Source organism: Drosophila virilis, chromosome 2 (genome assembly GCF_030788295.1).
Source record: "Drosophila virilis strain 15010-1051.87 chromosome 2, Dvir_AGI_RSII-ME, whole genome shotgun sequence".
Taxonomy (NCBI): Eukaryota; Metazoa; Arthropoda; class Insecta; order Diptera; family Drosophilidae; genus Drosophila; species Drosophila virilis.
Window position 1 is genome coordinate 17396693 of NC_091544.1, and position 21890 is coordinate 17418582.

General features: G+C 40.9%; 1 protein-coding gene and 1 non-coding gene across 2 annotated transcripts in view; both read right to left on the reverse strand.

Annotated features, from left to right (window-relative positions):
- Positions 1-21890, reverse strand: part of Scr (Sex combs reduced) — a 32128-nt gene that overhangs the window by 8147 nt on the left and 2091 nt on the right. Inside the window, 1 exon segment of the mRNA XM_070207074.1 lies at positions 14923-15917. Coding sequence (XP_070063175.1) covers positions 14923-15889 — 967 coding nt within the window. The 5' untranslated portion in view covers positions 15890-15917.
- TRNAM-CAU (transfer RNA methionine (anticodon CAU)) lies at positions 5008-5079 on the reverse strand. The gene has a single exon. It is a non-coding gene; the product is annotated as a tRNA-Met (tRNA).

Sequence of the window (21890 nt, forward strand, 5' to 3'; positions counted from 1 at the left end):
CACACATAATAAAACCCTTTTTTTATTTAAATATAACAACATATATTTTTCTAATTATTTAAGAATTCTTTTAACAGATAGAAAATATCTGGAATAGGTATTGTTGGATTTTACTTTGTATTTATTAGGATCTTATTACATAAAAATAAAAACGATCAATAATTATCTGACTAATTATCTGACTATTAGAATATTATAAATATATATAATAACAAAATCAATTATCTTTATAATTCATAACAGCTTGTTAGTCAATGGTAACTAGCTAGAAGATGTCAATGTGAATGAAACTAATTTAAAACAAAGCACAGAAAAGCTCTCAGTAAAATCATAGACAAACAATTAAGAGGTTCTAGTCGGGAGCTCCCGGGGATACCCTGAACCCTCTTCTTCCAACATTTTAGAAGCAACATATCATGTTTCGTGACTCTAGTAACTTATCGATTGTCGGAAACAAACTCGAGCTGCGCAGGCACTAGGAGCATCTACATCTAAAATTTCGAGTCTCTAGCTTTTGTTGGTTCTGAGATCCTTGCGTTCATACATACATCTGATCAAGAATATATATACTTTATGGGGTCGGAGATGCTTCTTTCTGCCTGTGACATACATTTGGATTTTGCACAAATACAATATACCCTTATACCCATTGTTAATGGGTTTAGGGTATAAAAACTTGGTCGAAATAGCATTTTGGTAAAATGTTGTACATCAGTTGAAATATTACATTTTTATAAATATTTATTTTTTTATAAAATCGCTGAAACATGGATAAGAAAGAATTATCTTGAAATTTCTGTGAACATTTTTTTAAAATACTTTTTAAGCTATTGCGATGTTATGAACATTATTTTAAATATTTATTTATTTTTAGATACGAGACCGAGTTGAGAGCATGACAAATAAAATAAATAAACTACTTAAAACTTTAAAATGAAACATAATATGTGATAATTATTAAAAAAAGCTTTTCAAATCTACAAGAAGAGTTCGCCATTAGTCTTTAAACAATTTTGGATTGTTTTTATTATGCAATGGCAAATGGCATTCTAGTATTTCCCATAGGGGGAAGCCTGAACTAAACTTATATTTAAATGTTAGATATGCTTTTCAGTCAATCTCAAGTGGAATTAAACTTTTAAAAAATATTTGACTTCAAGAAATCTATAAATAAATCAAGAAGCGACGTGCGAGACGGCGACAAGGCGACGGATAATAACTGCGAGACAGAGCCAACGAATGGACAACGGAGAGCGGGAGGGATTGGCTTGGAAGATGAGTAGTGAGCGGCAACAGGGGGCATGTTGGCCATGCTCGAGCTGTGCTGGAAGAGATAAATCTTGAGGCCGGCGGTCGGCAGCGATCGAGGGGCGCGTCAAAGGGGCCGCTTGGGGTCGACATGTGCAGCGGGTTAATTTCTTTCGGAAAAGGAAAATTAATCAAATATGCCCGCTATTATGGAACGTATGTGTTTTTGTGTGTGTGTGTGTGTGTGTGTGTGCGTGTCGCATTCCTTTGGTGATAAATGATGAGCGGGCAGTTTTGTGCAATGCGACAAATGATGTGACATTTGTGATAATGAAAGTGTTGCAGCAGCACGAGCTACAAATAGATACGACTGAGTGATAGATGGAGCGAGAAAAAGAGAGACGGAGCGAGAGAGGACGAGAGAGAGCGCGTGTGTTTTAATACAACAGGTGTTTCGCTCTTATCGCTGCTGGAGGATAATTCGTTGTTCGCACACACCATTAAAATGCTATTAAATCGTAGTTACAATTGTCAGGCGACAGCCCGAAGCATCTGTATTTGTATCTATTGCTCTTGCTATGGCTGTAGCTGTATCTGTTGCCGTGTGAGAGTATCTTGTATCTGGCCCATCATTAATCACAGCCCAAATAAAGCGAGACGCTGCCGTCAGACGGTGGTCAGCAGCATAAAAAATGGTCAATATATTAAAAAAGAGAGAAACACTTTTCTGAAACGGTAGCAATTGCTGTAGCCTCACCCCGCCAGCCATGCTGTGCATTTGCCTATTTGCCCTCAAAAAATTGTTTGAGCCGCATGTCGTTTGGGCCACGTTTTTATGTGTGAATTGTGCGTGCCGTCATTGGCTTTGTTGTTGTGGCTGTTCATCGGCGTCTTTTCGCATTTTCTCTCGCTCGCGTGGCTGCCTTTGGTTTCGTGAAAAATGGAAATTATGTCAAGAAGTAAATTGATTATTTCGCTTTAAAGCATTTCTCAATTTATATTCCGTGTTCGTTGTCAACACGAACACATTCAGTTTCGTCAGCTACAACAACAGCTTCTACAACATTAACAATAGTTGCTTGCCTTTTGCATGGCGGTCGTTTCCATTTTTTTGTTTTGTTTTTGTTTTCTTTCTCTTTTTGTTTTTGCGTTTTTTCAAAAGCCACTCAACTGAAATGACATCATGTGCTCCGAACTTCTCGCCCAGAGCAAACAGCTGATGCCCAAGCAAATTAAACGATCTGAACCCTCAGAGTCGCAGTCAATTGGCAGCATATGGTTTCCGGTGCCAAGCACTTGGTCCAAATGCCTGCAGGAGCATGAAGTCAGTTGCTGGCTTCAGCAGGTTTCAGTTTTCGGGCATAAAGTGTGTGAGAAAGCAGCTAAATCAATTGTGGTTATTTTAAAGCTCACGCCTGGGGTGGACTGTGGTCATAAATGGGCAAATAATCATGGAAAATTAAAGAGCTTTCAGCTGCTATTGAGGTTGAAATTATATGTATTAGTAGCATTAATTATTTAAATAAAATTAAACTTTAAACGGTTTCACATATTTTAAGCTAAAAACTAAGCTAAATATTTGAAACGGTTTAATAAATATAATTCAATATCAACATTCGACATTTTTAAACGCCCTACATTTCATTTGCTGTTCATTTGAAAAATTATTTAAGCTTTTTGTTAAAATTTATTTTAACTATTTATATACCCCCGTTGTCACAATTCAAATTGAATTCCCCAAGTCGAGCTCAACAGGTGGACTTGGCACTTGAAACTTAAGTGCTTTGTTTTTTTTTTTGGGCGGCTTACACAGCCGACAGCTCCCCAAGAGACACGTGTCTGGGCTGGCTCACACCCCAGCTGGTTGTCGCGCCGCATAGGAACCACCCTTAAAGAGCTGAACTTGGAAGCAGCAATAATTGTTTTCGATTCGAAACAGTTGGCAGCTCTTCTTGGTCCTGGCCCAATCCCAGGCCAGGCATAATGAGCTGGGTAACAAATTGTGGCACTGTCTGGCATTGTGTTGAAATTATAATAAATGAATTATCTGCTTAATTAATGAGCTTTTAATTTTTAATGGCGCGTCGCTGGCACCGCCAACTGCAAACAGACGAATGCCACAGAAAGTTTGTTTAACTCTTGTACTCGTTGTTCTCTGGCCGAGTGCGGACCCAACAGACAACCTGTGTGTTGGACATGGCCCGAGCTTGATGTGGTGTGTGGTTGTTATCAAGCGATGCGTATCTTTTAGATACAATTTTAATGTGGCTTCTTGCAAATTATTTATGCGCGCATTTTCGCGCAGATAATTATCGTTTATCTTTGATTTAAGGAGAGGACCTCTCAGAAGCGCGTTCGCTGATTGTTTCGGCAGATGCTGTCTCACTCTGTGTCCCTCTGTGTGTGCGTGTGTGTGTTTGTGCATGTTCGAATTCAAAATGACTACCTCAGTTAATTATGGGGCTCCCGAGTAGGGAGCGAGCGTCGCGCATGCGCACATAAATTAGCTGACGCGCCAGTAAAACCAGTTCTACAGATATCCCCTCTCCGCTGCTACAAAAGCCCGCCCTTGCCCCGCTAGCTGGGCCATGTAAAGAGCGGTTAAAGAGTCGTCTGGCCCACCGAGTCGAGTACCTGTGCACCCATTTTTAATGAGTGTCCTGTCGTCTGCAGTTGAATGAACGCCGCCGTCGTCTGGGCTTCTGGACTTATTATCGCCATGTCCATGATTAAGTGCGAGGTCTTTGACTGGCGCTGAACAGCAAGCAAAAAAAAAAACGAAAAGAAGCAGGAACCCAGGGCTGAGCAGACAGCGCCCAGAAGCCGGCAGCAGCCAGCAGGCAGCAGGCAGCAAGCAGCGTGTAATCAATCAAAAGCACGAAACAGAATTTTAAAAAGAATTCATTGACTTTCCATTAATAATTTCCTTTGTAAATTGCATCCTGTGGCAATTGTTGTAATTGTGATGAATTCTTTATTAATGCACACGCACACACAGACTCACACACACGCTCGCAGATAACTGCCGGTCTTTGCCGGCATTTGCCAGCTACTGTCCACTCAACGTCAGCGTCAATGGCGTTAGCTTCAATTATGTATCTTGCAGATATCCACATTGGAGCTCCCCTCGCCACGCTCCCCACACACTCACAATCCATTTGCGATCCATCAAACACAGTCTTGGCTCGGAGTCTGCTCAATTGGCGCTTGACCGATGGTCTTTAATTTGCCAGCTTATACGATTTTGATGATGCATTTAAATGAAATTATCTTTAAGGCCAATGAAAACATATTGCATAATTAGTATATTAGCCTAGTCTGCCAACAAAGGCTGGCTCTTGGGCGCGATGTAGCCGTACAATAACTACAATCAATCTCCGTTCTATGTTACGTTTAATAGTAAATTATGTTGACAATTAGGAATATTAATGGTAATCTACTGGCACCTGTTTGAAATCTGCAAAGAACCATTCTTGAGTGTATTGAATAATTGCGAATGAAATGATAAAACGGAAATCAATTAAATAGTGCAACATAAATGTTGATTAAAATAATGAAATACAATAAAAGATGTTTAGGAGTATTAAAATTGGATTTTTTTGTATTTAAAAATTGTGAAAGTTTCAAAAATAGTTTAGTAGGAAATTATAATCCGAATTTTAGCTGCAGATATTTTATTCATAAATGAATAAAAAATACTTTTCTATTTAAAGTATAGGAAAAAAAGAGAAATTTCCCATATCTCGCATTACACGCACATAGCAGAGCAAGGTTTCGATCCTCGGACCTCTGGGTTATGGGCCCAGCACGCTTCCACTGCGCCACTCTGCTTACGTTTGCCGTTGTGACTGAAACTATATAGAAATTCGGTGGACGCAGGGAAGTTCCACTAAGGCAATGATAACACAGATTGATTTGTTACTTTGTTTTCGATAAAAATATTTGTTACTTTTACTTAGAGATTGATTAGAAAATTTAAAAATGAACGATTTGTTTATCACTTAATATGTTAATTTTGATTTTAGCTTGAGTCTACCGAAGTTTTACCGGTTTTTTCTGTTTAACCCACTCGCATTTAAATAAAGACATTTAAATAGAAACAAATACAAATAAATATACAGATACTATAGATACAACTACAGTACATGTGGAGAATTGTTTTCGACAGCAACAAGAACAACAACAACAACAACAACAACAACAGCGCTATCAAAATTAACTTGAAATTTAACTTAAAAACGTATGCAGCGTCTTTTTAAAAACAAAAGTATTCAACATGGCTGCCAGCCAAACATCTACATGCACAAAAAAAACCCAAACTGGCAAAAATAACAACAACGAAAACTGAGAGGCAGAGGAGCTGAAGAGCTAAGGCTGAGGCTGAGGCTGCGGCGCTGATGAAGATGAAGATGGTGAAGTCAGGCGCGGAACAAGTTTTAAACTTGCTACAAAGGTGTCTTAAAAAATCTTTTAATTTCAACTTTTTGCTCGCATCGCATCGTTTTGTTGCCGAGCTGCAAATTTGCTATCGTCAGCAAGTGGTGTCTGGAGGGGGGGCGGCTGGAGTCGCAGGGGGCCGCTGCTGCTGCTGTTGGTTGCATCCGCCCGCCTTTTAATGAAGCGCGAAGTGCAGCGAATGTGAAAGAGGGCAAAATTGAAAGTAAAGTAAGCCAAATGCATCCCACTGTACTCCACGGCACCAGTTCCAGTTGCTCCACTGCAGCCCTGCTCTGGCCCAAGGGCAGGCTGCGAACAAATTGCAATTGTTGCCATTGCATTGGCGCTGTCATTTTGTGGCCAGACCCAGGCACACACACACACACACACACACACACACACACACACACACACACACACACACATATACATACACACATATACATACACACACATACAACAACGCACCCAACCTCAACACACATGCTTGGTGTTTCTCTTTCGGTTTGGCGGCTTAGTTTTTATATGCGGTGTGGCCTCGTGGCTGCATGTCTTCATTGCAGTTTTTAGTTTTTGACCCCCTGAACTCTGGCTCGTTTAACACACCATAAACAGAAACAACAACGACAACAACAGCCACAACAATCCTTTCATTTCATATGCAAGCCATTGCTAATTCCCTGCACAGAGAAAACAAGCAAAGACTGCGAAAAATTATGGCCAGGAAAAGCAAAGTGGAAATGCCAGACATTTAAATCGAATTGGCTTGAGGTGGCAGCGCCTCTCTCAGTGTGTGTGTGTGTGTGTAGTTTTAATCTGCAAAATGTAAGCCCGTGCTGCACGTACAGCAGTCAGATACAAATACTTGCCAAAGTATCTGCCAGATACATGGTGCCACACTTAAGCGGGGGCAGTACACACACTCACACACAGACACACAAACACTCACACACATACACATAGACGACTGGAGGCCACGCGTGTAACTCAATTTTCAATGGTGGACAAGCAGCTCGACAAAGTGCAAGGGGGAAGGGGTGGCGCAAGCAGCTCACGTACTGGGCGAAATGGGAACGGGTCGTGGGTTTGTCTACTCAGTCAAATAGTTTGCCGCCTGCATTAATAATTCACAATTTCATCTGGAATTGTATGCGATTTGTGATGGTTTTCGCTTAGGTAACTTCACTTTGGCTTTGGCCGAGCTAAGACGATTCCCCGAGCGCTCCATTGCGTTACCGCCTGTTGCTGTTTTCGGTTTTTCTTTTTAGTCTTTATTTTTTTGCACCTTTTTTTATAGAAATCAACTTTGTGTACAGTGGAGTCTGCAAACATAAATTGTACACAAAATATATACATTTGAGCAAGTAAGGCTTAGCTGCCTGATAAACTAGAATTAAAAGCTTTTCGGAAGTATTTCGATTAGTCAACGACTAAACTGTTAATCTGCTTCAGATTTCTTTTAACCACGCGCAAAGAAGCAATTAGATAAAATGATTGCCCATGAGATTTCGCTTTTATTTAATTCTAAGCAAATTCTTTTTATATTAATCGAATAAATTTGGAACAATATAAGGTTAGATATTTTGTGTAAATAAAATATAACGACATAAAAAATATATATATAAATTTTTTTAATACATTTAAAACAGAATAATTTTACCACTTTAATTTTTTATTTTACTGTGTATTTCACACGTATTCGTATTTATTATATAAAGCAACAGCTTTCACCTTGGTTTTTAGCCCACTGTGCGCTTTGCGTTTATCTCCATTGCGTCATTTCGTTTTAGTTAATGCGCCACGAGATTAATATTCTATGCGTATCTCGGCGATATCAGATGGGTGCCGGGGAGCAACCAGAGGGGAGATCGGGAGCTGAGCGGCGACTGGGCAACCGGGCAGTGCCAATTTGCAGATGTGCGCCAATTTGCGCCTGAATTTGATAAATTCCCATGCAGTGGCTGCGTGACATTCAGTTGAATTTATGGCTCGCACTTTTTCACCATTCAAATCGCAATTACTTTGCTTTATTCGCAATTTAATTTCCCCCCACCATACGCGCGCAGATTGCAATCGCCGTATCTGTAAGATACAAAAAGGAATCACTGCGCCGCTTGAGCTGTTTGCTCTCTAAACAATAGCGAAATAAACAAAGCCGATGCTCAGGAGGCGTCCCATTAGAACCTCATCGACATGGTGAACTAATGAACTGATGTACACAGTTTTGCGTATTTGTAGAACTGCACGCAGCTAGAACTTACAAATGTATCTATAGCTATCTGTGGCTGGTTATGTGTGCTATATGCGCTGCATTTGCATCTATCAGCGCTGGCACATCATCAGTCATTAGTGGCGCCATTGTTGTTGTTGTCTTTGCTTCCTCTTTATATTTCTTGTTGGCTTTCTTTTGGCTGGCCATTGTTAGTGTCTCCCGCTTTTTATGCGCTTTTATTAACTTTGGCCAAAATGCGGCTGCAGCCACTTGAAGACATCATCATCAGCGGCATCAAAGTTTTGGGCTGCTTTATAAGCATAAACAATTCGACTGCGCTACGGGTAATCATTCATCTTTTTGTACAATAGCTTTTGGCATTTGGTAGCGGAAAGTTTACAGAATGGGTTAAAGAATCGAACTGTAATAGTGTGTTGTTGATTTGGGCAATATGATGAGTGATATTTTTCAAAGTGCACTCGAGTTTAAATGGGTATTACCGCCAACTGGAGTCCAAAAAAAAAAAATGGGGAATAATGATCGAACATTTAAATTAAATAAAAAAAGAAATTTTTAAAATGCAGCTAAGATAATTACATAATTACTTAATGATATAATAAATAAATGAAAAAAAAGAAAATTAATAAGAAAAGCTTTAATTTTTCCCAATTCATGCATACCCCTAATGTGCTGCATTCGCAGCAAATGAATTTTAATTCAAGCAAAGTGATGAGTTTCACATCCGACACAATTTACTTCATGCTCTGCGAGCCGCAGGAATGAATGAGACCAGAATTCATTAAGAACAATCAGATGTGACAAGAAAGCAGCTCACAAAGTCTCTATAGGCACATATATATGCATATACTATTTGGCATATATATGTTTAAATATATTCTTACATACATATATCTCATTGTCTGCTGCCAAAAGTTGTACGCTTTGTTAGAAATACTTGGGATGCTTCAGCTGCGATCCCTTGCATAAGAGATACTTCGTATACATATACGTATAGCTACATTTAATGTACTCCAATAACTGGTAACTGGCCATGCAGCCAATACCTTGTGCCGGAAAATTAATTTATATTCCACCACGTTTTCAGCACCTTGCGCTGAGTTTATGCATTACCCCTCGCTGAGGTGTATTTTTTAAAATTGAAGGCGAGTGGAATGCAGGGGCACAATGCGGATAGGGGGGCGGCTTAGAAAGTAGTTGGATCGGGCACCAAAATAATAACAATCATTATGATTAAACGCAGCTATTTGAAAAGTCGTGTCCCAAGTTAATGAAAATGTAATTGACCAGCGAATGCAACTGGGTCTGCTCCGGCACTTGGCACTCGGTTGTCTCTAGGGGCCCGGTCTTTGGGGTCTACTCTCTGGTCTCTGGTCTCTGGTCTCTGGTATCTAGTATCTGGTGTTGCTGCATGGGGCTCGCGTGGAGACGATCGCGAGCAGGAGCAGCCCCACATAGACGAGTAGCGTTGGGCCGTTCAGGCAGGGTAAAGGGACAGAAGCAGGAGTAGATACGGCAGCAGACACTCAGATCCATGGCCCGGCCCAGAACAGACTCACGGCAAGAGACCAAACATTGTTGTTGTTGCTTTTGTTGCCTTGCAGCCATCGTTGCCATATCTTGTGCATATCTGGCATTCAACTCGTTTGCGAACTATTAATTTTGTATAACATCCTGCATCTCAATGTGGCCTTCGGGTTGAACGGCACAAACAAGTTAAACGAAACTTTAAATGGCTTTTTGAGTTGGCAATTGCAATTTTGCTTAACATTTTGAATATAACAACTGAAATTCCGTTAGCTAGTTGAAGTGCTTCTATAATAAGACCAACTGAAGGGCTGATCCGTTTAACAAAGTTCTGGTTAGTTAAGAGCTTTTGTTGATCTCTCTAAGACATTAAATTTCTTTAAAGCCAAAAATCTATTGCATTTGCTTATAAATATTTTATGCGTAGAACAGTTGTATATATCAATGAGAATCTGCAGAATTTATTCAATTATTTGAAATTAAGAAATGTATCTCTTATAAATCAATATGAGTATTCAAGCGAGCAAATCAGAAATCTATATTTATGTATTTAGTTCCTCGAATTTGACTTCCTATAATTAACTGGACATAGTTTTTTATGAATTTATGAATGTAAATCTATTAATCTATTTACTTAAAAATATCAAAAGGCAATTCCTGAGTTTGATTATATGCGATTGGTTACTTTTTGCGACTAGAAATAATTGTACAATTTTATAGAATTTCGATAAATTTCTGAACGCAAAATGAACAATCTTTCGTATTAGATATATTAAAACAAAAAAATGCATCCCCGAAATTAATATAATTGAAATTTTATTTCATTTTATTTTTCGCCCTGTATACCCTGGCTTTGTTAATTCAAATGTGCATAGCATTGCTTTAATTTTTGATTTCTTAAATTTTATAAATAAAGCCCCGCTAATTAGGGTGCAGTCGGGCGACTGCGATTGTCCCTCGACCGCCTGCATTTGCGGCGCGTTTCACAAATTTATTAAATTGACAATTTGTAGCAATTGAGTCTTGTGGGTGGAGGGCCGGGGGCAGTGGGGTGCGGCCTGTTGCATCTAATAAGCATTTGATATTTCGTTGGCTTGCAGACGGCAGGCAGGTATGCAGTTTTGTGTATCTCATAGATGCGTTCGGCTTTCAATTTGTGGGCGGACGATGAAGCGCAAAGACCTTTGATGATCTGCTACGAAATTGCTTGGAAAGTCGCCAGCTTTGGTCTTGTCAATTAGAGAAATGCAGACAACAACTTCACAAGATTGCATGCGATATTTAAACGTATCTGCATTTGCAGATGTATCTGTATCTTTATTCGCTTTGTAGATGTATCTGTAGCTGCAGCTACTGTTGGCGTGCGGCGCCGTTATGAGCTCATTTAAGCCAAAACATTTTTTAACTAGATGCAAAATGCAAATGCCCAAACTCAGGTTCAGGCTCAGTTTCTGGCTCAGACTGAGTCTCAATCTCCGTTGCAGGCAGAGAAAGGAGTGTGCAGCAGGGGTGTTCGCTGCAAAAGGTGTTTTGCAGAATTCTCTCGTTCTCGCCTGACGATCTCTCTCGTGCTGCGCCTAATTGAGGCGCGTCTCGAAGATGGCGTTTAACTTTATTTTAATATGGTGGCCATAGAGAAAAAAACTTGACGTGATTATATGCCATCAACGTGTTGTAGCTGTGGCTGTTGGTGTTGTTGTTGTTGCCACTCGCCGCAACATGCACACAAATTTGCATAATTGTTAACATGCTGTTGTTGTAATTGTCGTGATGCCTCTTGTTGTTGTTGCTGCTGGATTTTAATCAGGGCCTGTTCTGGCCGCCGGAACATGCAGTTGCAGCTAGTACCCCGCTGCCGCCACTCTATAGTATTTGGACTACCTGCCACCTGGGACCATTTTAATAATATTTCGCTAATACCAGTTCTGTTTTTTTAGTGGGCTGAATTGGGTGGGTTTGTTGTTTTAATGTGACCACTCAAATGGTAATATGCCAGAGCCCGGCGCATTGGCATTTAATGAAGACATTTGCCATCGAAAATTAAGTTGTACACGAGAGTGAAACAGCGCCAAGCGATAAGAAACATTCGAGAAACTGATTTTAATTGGCCACCAGGTTGTTTAAGCGCAAAAGGTTATTGACTTTGCGCGTTTTAACAATGATATAGGCACATACACACATGAATATATAAAACACTCTTTGATGGACCTAAGTGGAGGCCAGTTTAACTCACAAAATAACTATATGCTTGATTCTCCCTATCGAGTGCTGTAAATGCTGAGATATCTTTTATAATGTTGACCTCAAGGCAATCATAAATATGTTGCTAAAGCATGTTTTGTTTATGAAACCTCCAACCATTTTATAAGCCCAACTAATCCCGATATCTCGTCTTACTTTCAAAAAATCGATAGAAATCTATTTTGAAACACGAGACAAAACAACTCGAGTTTTATAATAGTTAGACATACAAAATTCGGGGTTGTGTGTGCTCGAATAGTATGAAAAGATTGCCGTGGCCGTTTATATATACATATATATATAGAAGGAGGCTACATTGATTACAGCGGCAACTCAGCGCTGGGTTCAGGGAATCTCCTAGTCGGGCACACCCGACTAAAGCACTCCTACTTGTTTTATTTATAACTTAATTAATGTTTGCTTCATATTTAACATAACACTGGTCATACCCATTCACATAAGCACACTCGATTTCAAGAGTAAACATGGGTTATACCTGCTGCAAAGGGTTGGCAGCTAATTACCAGTGGCAACGTGGCTATTCATGAATACACTCGTACGAGTACTCACGCATACACATGCTCATAGCTGAGTGAGCTTCACATTGCCCTCAACAGCAGATGATAGAATGTAATTAAACCTCATCGATGCATAAAAACAGATACATAAAATAGAGGCATGCTTGTATATATAATTCACATTCATGCCCAAGATCGTATGCAAATGTATTTGAGTGTTTGCCGATGCTAAAAATGGCAGACTGCGTGTGCATTTAGTTGGCTTCATTCATGTTCTTCAATTACCAGATACGAGTAATACGCATCTTGGCAATTCGCTTTACTTTTCTGCGCTATAATTATTTTGTGCACTTGTTCTCCAGGTTCCCCTCATTGTTGTTGCTGTTGTAGCTGTTGGCTGCCATGAGTTACAGATACATAAATAATAATAACAATATGCCCCATTGATTGGACTTGGACGGCATGAAACGAGTTTTTGTACAAATGGAAAATCGCAAAACGTTTTTTCTGCTGCTTAATCAATATGTATTTACTAATGTGGTTGTTGGTTTTGTTGCTCTTGTTGGCTTGTGTATTTATGCATGCAAATGCATTTCTTGGCGCTTTTCAACGACTCTTTAATTGGCTGACATGTTGTGATTTTGGGTTGTCAAGTTTTGCCTCCGCAAATGCAATTTTCAGCCGGCAACTGGCAATTATCGATGCCAATTTGTGTTACGAACGCTTCGCTGGTTATATATAGTCATTAGAGAGTTAAAGCTAAATAAATACCGATCAAGTGGAATATACTAAGAATATCAAGGTTACAAGCCCGAAAAAGGTTTTCGCTGGTTTTGTTGCGGGTTCAAATCCACGCCTTACCAACGTTGAACGCTGTTTCAAACCTCTTTTAATACATGGTTCGGTTAAAGTTCAAATTTGACTGTTCTTTTACCAAGTAATCCGGTTCAAGGCTCGGTTTATGGTTAGTGTAAAATTGGAATTCCATGCATGAAACCGGTTCGATTCAAAACTGGCTTGCAGCCTTTAAAAATAAACTGTGTTTAATATTTCAGTTAATTGTTTATTAATGCCAGATTTAAAACAAAAGCAAAAGAGAGGTGTGTCTGGGCTTGCCAACTAGTTGCAATTAGCCAGGCCTGCCAACTGGCTGCAATCAGCTATGAACCGAGTCGGTCGGCGATGACAGGTCTTCGATGGGTATTTAAAAAAGTTTTATGAAATTATAGAAATTGTTAATTGATTTTGGCCAAAGCAAAAGAGCCGCACGACGCTGACAGCTGACTGAGATTGATTCAAACACCGCGACCTACTGGACCCCATGCACCTGATACTCTGGCAGCAGTTTGTGGCTGCGTCAATAAATTCGATAATGCCTGAGCCCAGCAATAATTTCGTCGTGAGTTTCCCCGCCAAGGGGTCAGCAAAGCTGGCTGGTGGCGGGGGCAGGCTGGGGGAGTGTTTGGAGTGTTAAAGAAAAATCTGTGTGCGCGCCATTGACATGATGAAAAATCGCTGAACAATTTTTCGTCTCACAATTTTGTTGTGCAGAGAGCACAGTGTATCTATAGAATGCACAGTCTCTAGCACTAGGCAGCATTAGGCGTAACAATTTTTCATGAAATTTGGAGAATTTAAATATAAACGGAGCGAGAGGTGCGAGATTCATATCAACAGTATCTCGGCCTGTATCTGTGCTCCAGCCGTATCTGTATCTGTATCTGCATTAGGTATTCGGTATTATGAGTTATTGTGGGAGTCTGTCGGCATTAGCCGCGGGTGCCGGCTGTCCGTGTCCGGGGAGCTCGGTCTGCTCGGGGTGGGACAGACGGCATACGTTTGTTTACAATTTCACGCGCTGCGATTTTCGCGGTCGAGTTTTCACGCAGCGCCGCAAGAAAAATGGGCAAGTGTTAGTGTGAGGGAAATCTTTTGTTATTGTTTATGTATTTTGACAAGCTGCCCCGAGCGCTCAGTTTGCCAGACAATTTGGTGCTGGAGATACTCCGAGTAGCCCCTGCCTCCGCTTCCAGTCATGTGACTCGCTTACAAAACGCATGCGAATGAGTGCGGCCAAGCGCCTGCACAGGTACTCGTAATTGTTCAAACACACTCATTTGAATCAGTTATTAAGTCAAGTAACTAAGCAATTATTTAAGTTTTGCTCTTCGATCTGTCAACAATCAGGCAGCGGATGTTTAATTATAATATTCAGTAAAATCCAAGTTAAGCGTTCGTGCTTATAAGATTACAATTTGTAGTCCTATTTGGTTAATCTATGCACAAATATGTTTTGAACAGAAAAAGGAAGTACGCATTGGAATTGAGAAAAAATGTGTTAAGAAAATCTAAAAAACAAATATATATATAAATATATAAAAAAATCGGACTTTAAATATTGTATTGTCATAAACCAAATCATAAATTAAATTTTTTTTAATGTGACTATATATATATATATATATATATATATATATATATATTAATTATATTTATGTACATGTGTATATATAGCATATGTATATATAAATATAATTAATAAATAAATAATTTAAGTAACTTTTGGTTACAAATACATAGAGAATTTCCATTTACATATTTTATCCCTAAAATCAGTGTGACCTTATATGTTTGAACAATGTTTTGCAAAAAATCTATTAAAACACAAGACTTTCTTTAAAAACAAACTTAAAAATAAATAATTCAATTTCTTCGACTTACTCTGTCCGAGATGTACTCGCTTCATCCATGGATAGATCTGTGGAGGATTTTTCTTGCCGTTGCCGCTGTTCTGACTGCTGCCCGCCTCGTTGCCGCTGTCGCTCTCCGAGTCGGAGTCGCCGCCGCCCGGACTGTGCATGGGCACGTTCACATTCACATTGACGGGTCCGGGGCCACCGCCACCGCCGCCTCCGCCACCACCGCCGCTACCACTGCTATGGTTGTTATTAAGACTCACGGCGGCGGCGGCGGCGGCCAAGCTGCCGCCGAGCACGCCTTTGTTGAGGGAACGGGCTACGCTCTCCACCACGGAGCTGGGCGATAGCTTGGGGGAGATGTCGCGCGTGGAGAGATCCTGCGGACTGGCCAGCGACTGGTTGTTGTTGTTGCTGTTGGCGCTGTTGTTATTGTTGTTGTTGTTGCCAACAGGCGTCGACGGATCGTTGGCGTATTTACAGCTAATGCTCGCCTGTTGTTGCTGTTGTTGTTGCGGGAGTTGTTGCTGCTGTTGCGGCAACTGTTGCTGCTGCTGCTGCTGTTGTTGTTGCTGGGCGACAACGGCGGCCGTCGCATGAGCGTGCTGCTGCTGCTGTTGCTGCTGCTGCAACAGCAGCCGTTGCGGTTGCAGTTGCGTATAGTCCACCATATCAGGATTGGCCTGTCCACCGCCCGGCGCCCCGCCTCCGCCCCCCAGACCATAGGCCGCCTGGTTCGCATAGTGGGCCTGCGGTGTGTTCGGATACAAGTTGGGCGTGTAGGCGGCCGCTGCTGGGAAGTAGTCGTTGCCGCCCGGCGTCGCCGAACCCGAGTTGCCCTGTCCGCCGTTCGCACCGCCCGCGCCTCCGCTGTTGCCAGTGCTGCCATTGGCGCCCGGATGACTCTGCTGCGGATTCATCTGCTGCGGATAGCAGGAGGCCAATGAGTTGACAAACTGGTACGAGGACATGGCAAAGCAGTCGGGATCCATTTTGTAGCCGCTACACTAAGATTTCTATCTGAAATGAAATGCAGTGGTTAGAGCAACAGTTCCAGTGTCAGTTCGAGCTCAGGGGCGGCAAGATGCACACTACAGATTGCAAATGGCTTTAGGTGTAGTCTACGAGTTCCCGCCCAATCCAGATCCCACTTCCCGATTAGCTCTGCTGCTCAAAGAGCTTCTGTGCCTTCTCAATATTTGCATTAGTTGCAGATAAGAGTAGTATTAAGACCTAGCATAAACTTAAAATTATCTTGTTTCGCATTTTATAAAAAAGTGTGTATTTTTTGCACGCACCGTGGTTAAATGTGTATTTTTGGAAAAAGAAAAGGTTACCACAAATATATAATATTGAGCTTTGTTTTCTTAACAGTCTTTTTTTTAATTTAAGTTAACTCATAAGTTGAATTAATTTAACTTTTTATTTAAAATAAGAAAGTATTCAAAAAACATATTAAATTACTTGGAATTTTATTTGAAATAAAATTCGAAAATTATTACCTATATTGTAGATTGTAATAAGTATACAGCTTTGGGCTTGTAATTTCAATGGAGCTGCTATTTCCTACTGAGCATCATTATTACAATTATTTTCGAAGCGGCTAAGAACCCAATTTCCCTTGGCTAAAACAACTGGGTACTGCCTGCTTCCGGAGTGGGGGAGTCGGGGAGCGAAACTGTTTGAATTTCACTTGAGCCGATGGGCAGGCGCGGATATGCCTAAGCATTGGCATTACGTGCATGCAATTTTGGTGTGGCACAGCTCGGCCCAGGCCAGGAATGCCTGACCCGCCCACTCTCGTTGCTTGGACACTTGCGCGAACTTGCGGCTGCACTTGTGCCCGGGCCTGAGCGCAAACAAAGGCCCGCTCGGAGTTGGACACCATCGCTGATACAGTGGACTGGCCAGGCTGTATGGCTGGCTGGCAGAGTGTTTGTTTGAATGAAGAAAAACTTGTATTTCGGCCCGCTGCAGCGGAGATAGCCACAAAAGCGGCCACGATTGCAACGTTTTGTTTGGGCCAAAAATCGAAACAACAGCTTGGCCCAAAATAGCCCCAAAGCCGAAAAGTACAAAACGCAATGGCAGAGACCAGGCCAGCAGCAGACAACGAGGAAGCCAATGCCAATGCACGGAGCACATGAACATGGCCGAAAAAAAAATGAAGAGGAAGAAGAAACCATTGCCCAAAAACAATGCAACGACCTCTGCAAGCAAATATTTTGCTCTCTTCAGTGTCGTCTTCTTGTTATTCTCTACACTGCTTCTTCTTCTGCTTCTGCTTCTCCTTCATGTTGGGCGCTTCGTATGAAACCAATAATTTTGATTCAGTGGGCAATTTAACCCTTTAGCATGTTGTCCAAATGAAAGGAGTTGAAGCTTTAAATTAAATCGCCGTACGGGCCTCGACTTGAGCTCTGGCCCCGGCCCTATACCTGTCCCAGGCCTGGCCTGGCCCGGCTTGGCCTGGCGGGTTCTCAGATAAAACTGGCTACAACTGGGCAACCGGTGGCCTGGGCCAATGCTCGACAGAGATTTATTTGATGAGCAGCGTTCCCGAAAACGTTGTAAATTCGCATTCGGCCCTGGGTATTTGACGATTATGGAGTTTAAAGCAATTGTAACGGCATTTCGCTTAAATTTCGATTTTCGACTAGCCCACGGGCAACAGCACAAGCTGTTTAGCCCAACGACATACAAACAATTTGATTATCCAAATTATACGGTAAGATAGGCAACTACTTTGACCCTACGACTTGTAGACATTGCTCCAAGGAATGGGATTAGAGATCAAATCGAACCAAGAACTGGAAGGCAAGATTAAATGTTATGAAATCGATGGCATTCAAATCGGAATTACATGAATAATCTTTAAACAAAAATTAAATGGATATATGGTGAGTGAGAAAGTTTGGTCTTCTTATGAAAATCTTATCTTATAATCAATCTTAAATTACCGTTGATTAGCCTACAAATAATCGAACATCTTCTTTCTGCAATATAATGGATAATGGAAGTTCCATCTTTAATCTACAATTAATTGAATGCGTGTTGACCCAACTTGCGGCGCCGGTTGTTTATTTTTTCGATCACTTAACGGCAAATTAAAAATTCCGAATAAATAAAGGCCATAAATTATACGAGTTTGGAAATTATTTTCCAAAGAGTCGGGCGACAAGCGGTTCAATTGGTGTTAATTAAATCCATGAATAATGAAAACGCAAACCGAATTTGCGGGCTCTCTCCGCGCTTTCCAAAAACAAAAAAAAAAATATCACATATGGATATGTATATAGAGAGTGGATACATAGATTGGCGCTGGTCTGGCTCATTCGTCGGTCGCTGGGCTGATTGTCGCCTCATAAGAAAGCCATAAATTATGGCAATTCTTTCGGGCAGCGACATTTTTGAGACGAGGGAGCGAACAAGCCGGCAAAACTGAGCGACTTTCCTTTGTCTCGGCGTCTGCGTCGCGGTTGGGCATTTTCCTTTATGCCCATGCCCTGCCCCGGGGCCACCTTTGTATAAACATTTTTAATATGCCTACGAAACGGGAGTGAAATTCTTGTACGGATACTTAAACCGCAGAACGAATTTCCCTTTCCAAATGTTGGCCCGACAGCGGCACAGGTAAATGCTGCTGCATACATGAAGAACTAGAAGATGAAGAAGAAGAAGAAGGAGCGGAAGGTACGAGTAAATAAACAGCAATTGAGTTGCACATGCGCAGCTCTAGAGTTTCCCCCAGATCGACTATATGTCACCATAAATCAATTTGTGCCCAATGCGACAGCTGAAAAGGGTTTCTTGTATTGGGAACATATCGTGAAAACTCCAGGACAATGGCAGACGTTTCGAGGTGTCGATCTTATGATCGGGGTCGTCCATTGTAATTAAGATGATTAACTTTTGCATAATCGATGTTTAATATAGAAAAGAGAGATATAAAAATATACTGTTCAAATTGTGTAGATACGCATATTTTTTTTGTTTTTTTTTTTTGGTGAATAAAGCATTTTCTTTTTTCGTCTTGGGTTTTATTAAACTTGATTGACGTTTGCGTAATGGCCCTTTCCGTACTCAAATTAAAAAAAAATAATTTCATTTTATATTTGAACTTTTTTTTCTATTGGAAAAAGTGTGAAAGTAGAAACCAGTCTAACATAGCATATTTCACGTTTGGTAAAGGAATTTATGAAATAATTCGTACCATCTAAAATATACTACTTCAAATATATAAAGTATTTCTTGCATTTGTTTTATTATATATTGTAAGAAAGTAATCTTTTATGAGCTGTCAAAACCAAAGTATTGCGTACTTCATCTTTCTTTTGAATCTAACATTTCTTACACGCCACTCTATATGAATTATTAGATTGTCATCCATTTTTAGGCACTTTGCAGGCGTTGGCAAGTACATCATCATCATCATCATCCCGGCCAGGCCATATCCCAGCCATCTCTTAATTATGAAACGAACAAAACCCTAAGCAGTTATTTCTTTTACAAATGTCGCCCGTTGTCGTCGCCCAACGTCGTCACCATTACAGATTTCGAGCGCGCCTTGTTTGGTTGTTGTTTGTAGGCCGGGGTACTCTGGTACCCGGCCGGGCCTGGTCATAAATCATAATTTTTAATATTTGTTGTCAACATGGGCGTAGCTCGTGTATATGTAAACATGCCGCTTCTAAAAACTGCCACAGGCCAGCGCTCGAGCAGAGACCCAAGAGACGAGATGAGGCGAGGCGAGACGGGACGAGGCCGCAGTCGCAGTCGCACAATTCTAAAAGGTATTTGCGCACGCGCAGTCACACTCATTGGCATGCCTCGAACTCGGTCTGCTATCTCTCTCTCTCACTCTCTCACTCTGCCTCTCTCTTTCTGTCTCTCTTTCATTCATTCTCTATGGCTCAGCAATAACAATGAGCCAAAAAGGAACGACAAACGCACACGAATGCAAGTGGGCCCATTAAAAACTCATAAAAATTTGTAAGCACCTCATAAAAGTAGTCATAAATATTATTATTTGTTTTTTCTCGCTCACTTCTATCCATCTCTTTTTTTCTCAGTCTGCTGTTGTTGTTGTTATTGTTACAGTTTCTCGCCTCAACCCTCGACTGTGTTTTGTTTTGCGGTTGCGTCTCTCATAATTTTTATGAGCTGTTTTTGATTTGTTTTTCGAGCTGTCTCGATCCTCGCTGCAAGCGGCCATTGTTGACCTTTTGACACGTACTCAAAAGTGCTTGTCGTCTCCCATGTTTGCGGTTTGCCTTTTGTGTCCTTGCACTCAATGTTTTACACATCATTTACGATCGGTTATGTAATTGTTGTATGTTAAACAAAACATTGACCTCTATCCGAGAGCCAAGGACAACCCAAATGTGCAATGTGGTTTGGCTACTGCTTATTACTAATCTAAATTAGGTGTTCAGGATTGTACAATACTTGTGAGAGTTGTAAGAAGAGAATAAAAAATTAAATAACGAAATAACAAATTAATCTCGTACTTTATGTAAAAAGTTTTATTTTTAAAACTTTGAGCTTTGAAAGCTCATTAAAGCTTCTAATTATATTGCTCGCTTTCATTTAATCTCAATGCAACCTTAGAGAGATGATTACTGAAACTGCAGCAATATTCTAAAGCTTATATTTATGAATAATATATATGTAGTTTCATTTTGTAGTTTTTCTACACTTCTTGCATCCGTGCAATAGCTTTTCAACATCGGACCACTATTTTAAATGGAATCCTTGACTGTTTTTAGGAAATTTTCAACAAAATCTACACTTATCTGCAAAACCATGTATACAAGGCTATTTTAATCGCGTTTTATTCATTCTTGTTTTATTTTTGAGCTCAATATAATCGGTATATGTTACAAAGCATTATATAAATCTAGATTCGTAAGCCAGCTAATCTAATCTAGGTAAGGCTTAGGTTTCCTTTTCAAGTGTTGCTTTATATTGAACTATGGCTTTCAAACCTTCAACATTTCATATGAGATAAACTAATTTCATCGCTTTGAGAATGCATAAAAAGAAGAAGAAGTAGTAAATCACAAATTTGTTATCAAGGTGCACGGCATAGAAATCAGCCAGGATGAAAAGTTGGCGTCTCCTTCTGCCGTTTGCCGGAGTCCTCGAAAATAAATGTGTCCCGGCACTTATTGTACCTACACATCCAAATACAAAGTTGAGCAAATGGCTGCCGTCGCCCCAATAGATCAACGACTCCCCAACAACATCAACAACTTGCAGGCATTGTCGTTGTTGTTGTTGTTGTTGTTGTTATGGCTGTTGTCGCGGCAAAGTTTGCGTGTTTCATACATTTATTTTTTGTCGGTATTTTGATTTATAAATATAAATAGGCAAAGCTGAAATATCATCATGACATTTTAGCCCGCTGTTGGGTCATGGCCCAGTCCCAGTCCCGGTCCCAGTCGCAGACCAGTACCATGATGAATGTGAGCTCCAGGCGCAGGCCAAACGCGAATGATGATGGCATAAATTCAAGCGCTGACAAGCTAAACAAAAACTGCAGACAAATTCAGACTTGGACCTGGACCCAGTGTGTGTGTGTGTGCGCGGGTATGAGTGTGTGTGCACAACTAGGCAGCCAATTAACTCGCCGGGCAGCACAAGCAGCAGCAGGCTTTGTGTTGTGTCCACATTATGCAACAGCCCAATGAGGGCACTTAGATCTGCTCGACCACCCTCTGGGAGAGCGCATGCAAATGAAAGTGACCTACATCAAGTGGCAATACGATTCACCCACTCTCACTGGCCCGCTACCATGTGTGAGGGATCAGGGCAGGGATCGGAGCGATTAAAAGAAGTGCACATGCAGCGAAATTGGCCTAGGCGCACCATGGGCGCCCGGTGGGCACCCTCAATGGGTCTCTGTTAGCGTTCCATATCAATGCGTCTAGTAAGAGGAAGACGTGTTCTTGGGCGCAGCTCAGAGTCACATTTTAACATAATTCTAGTTTC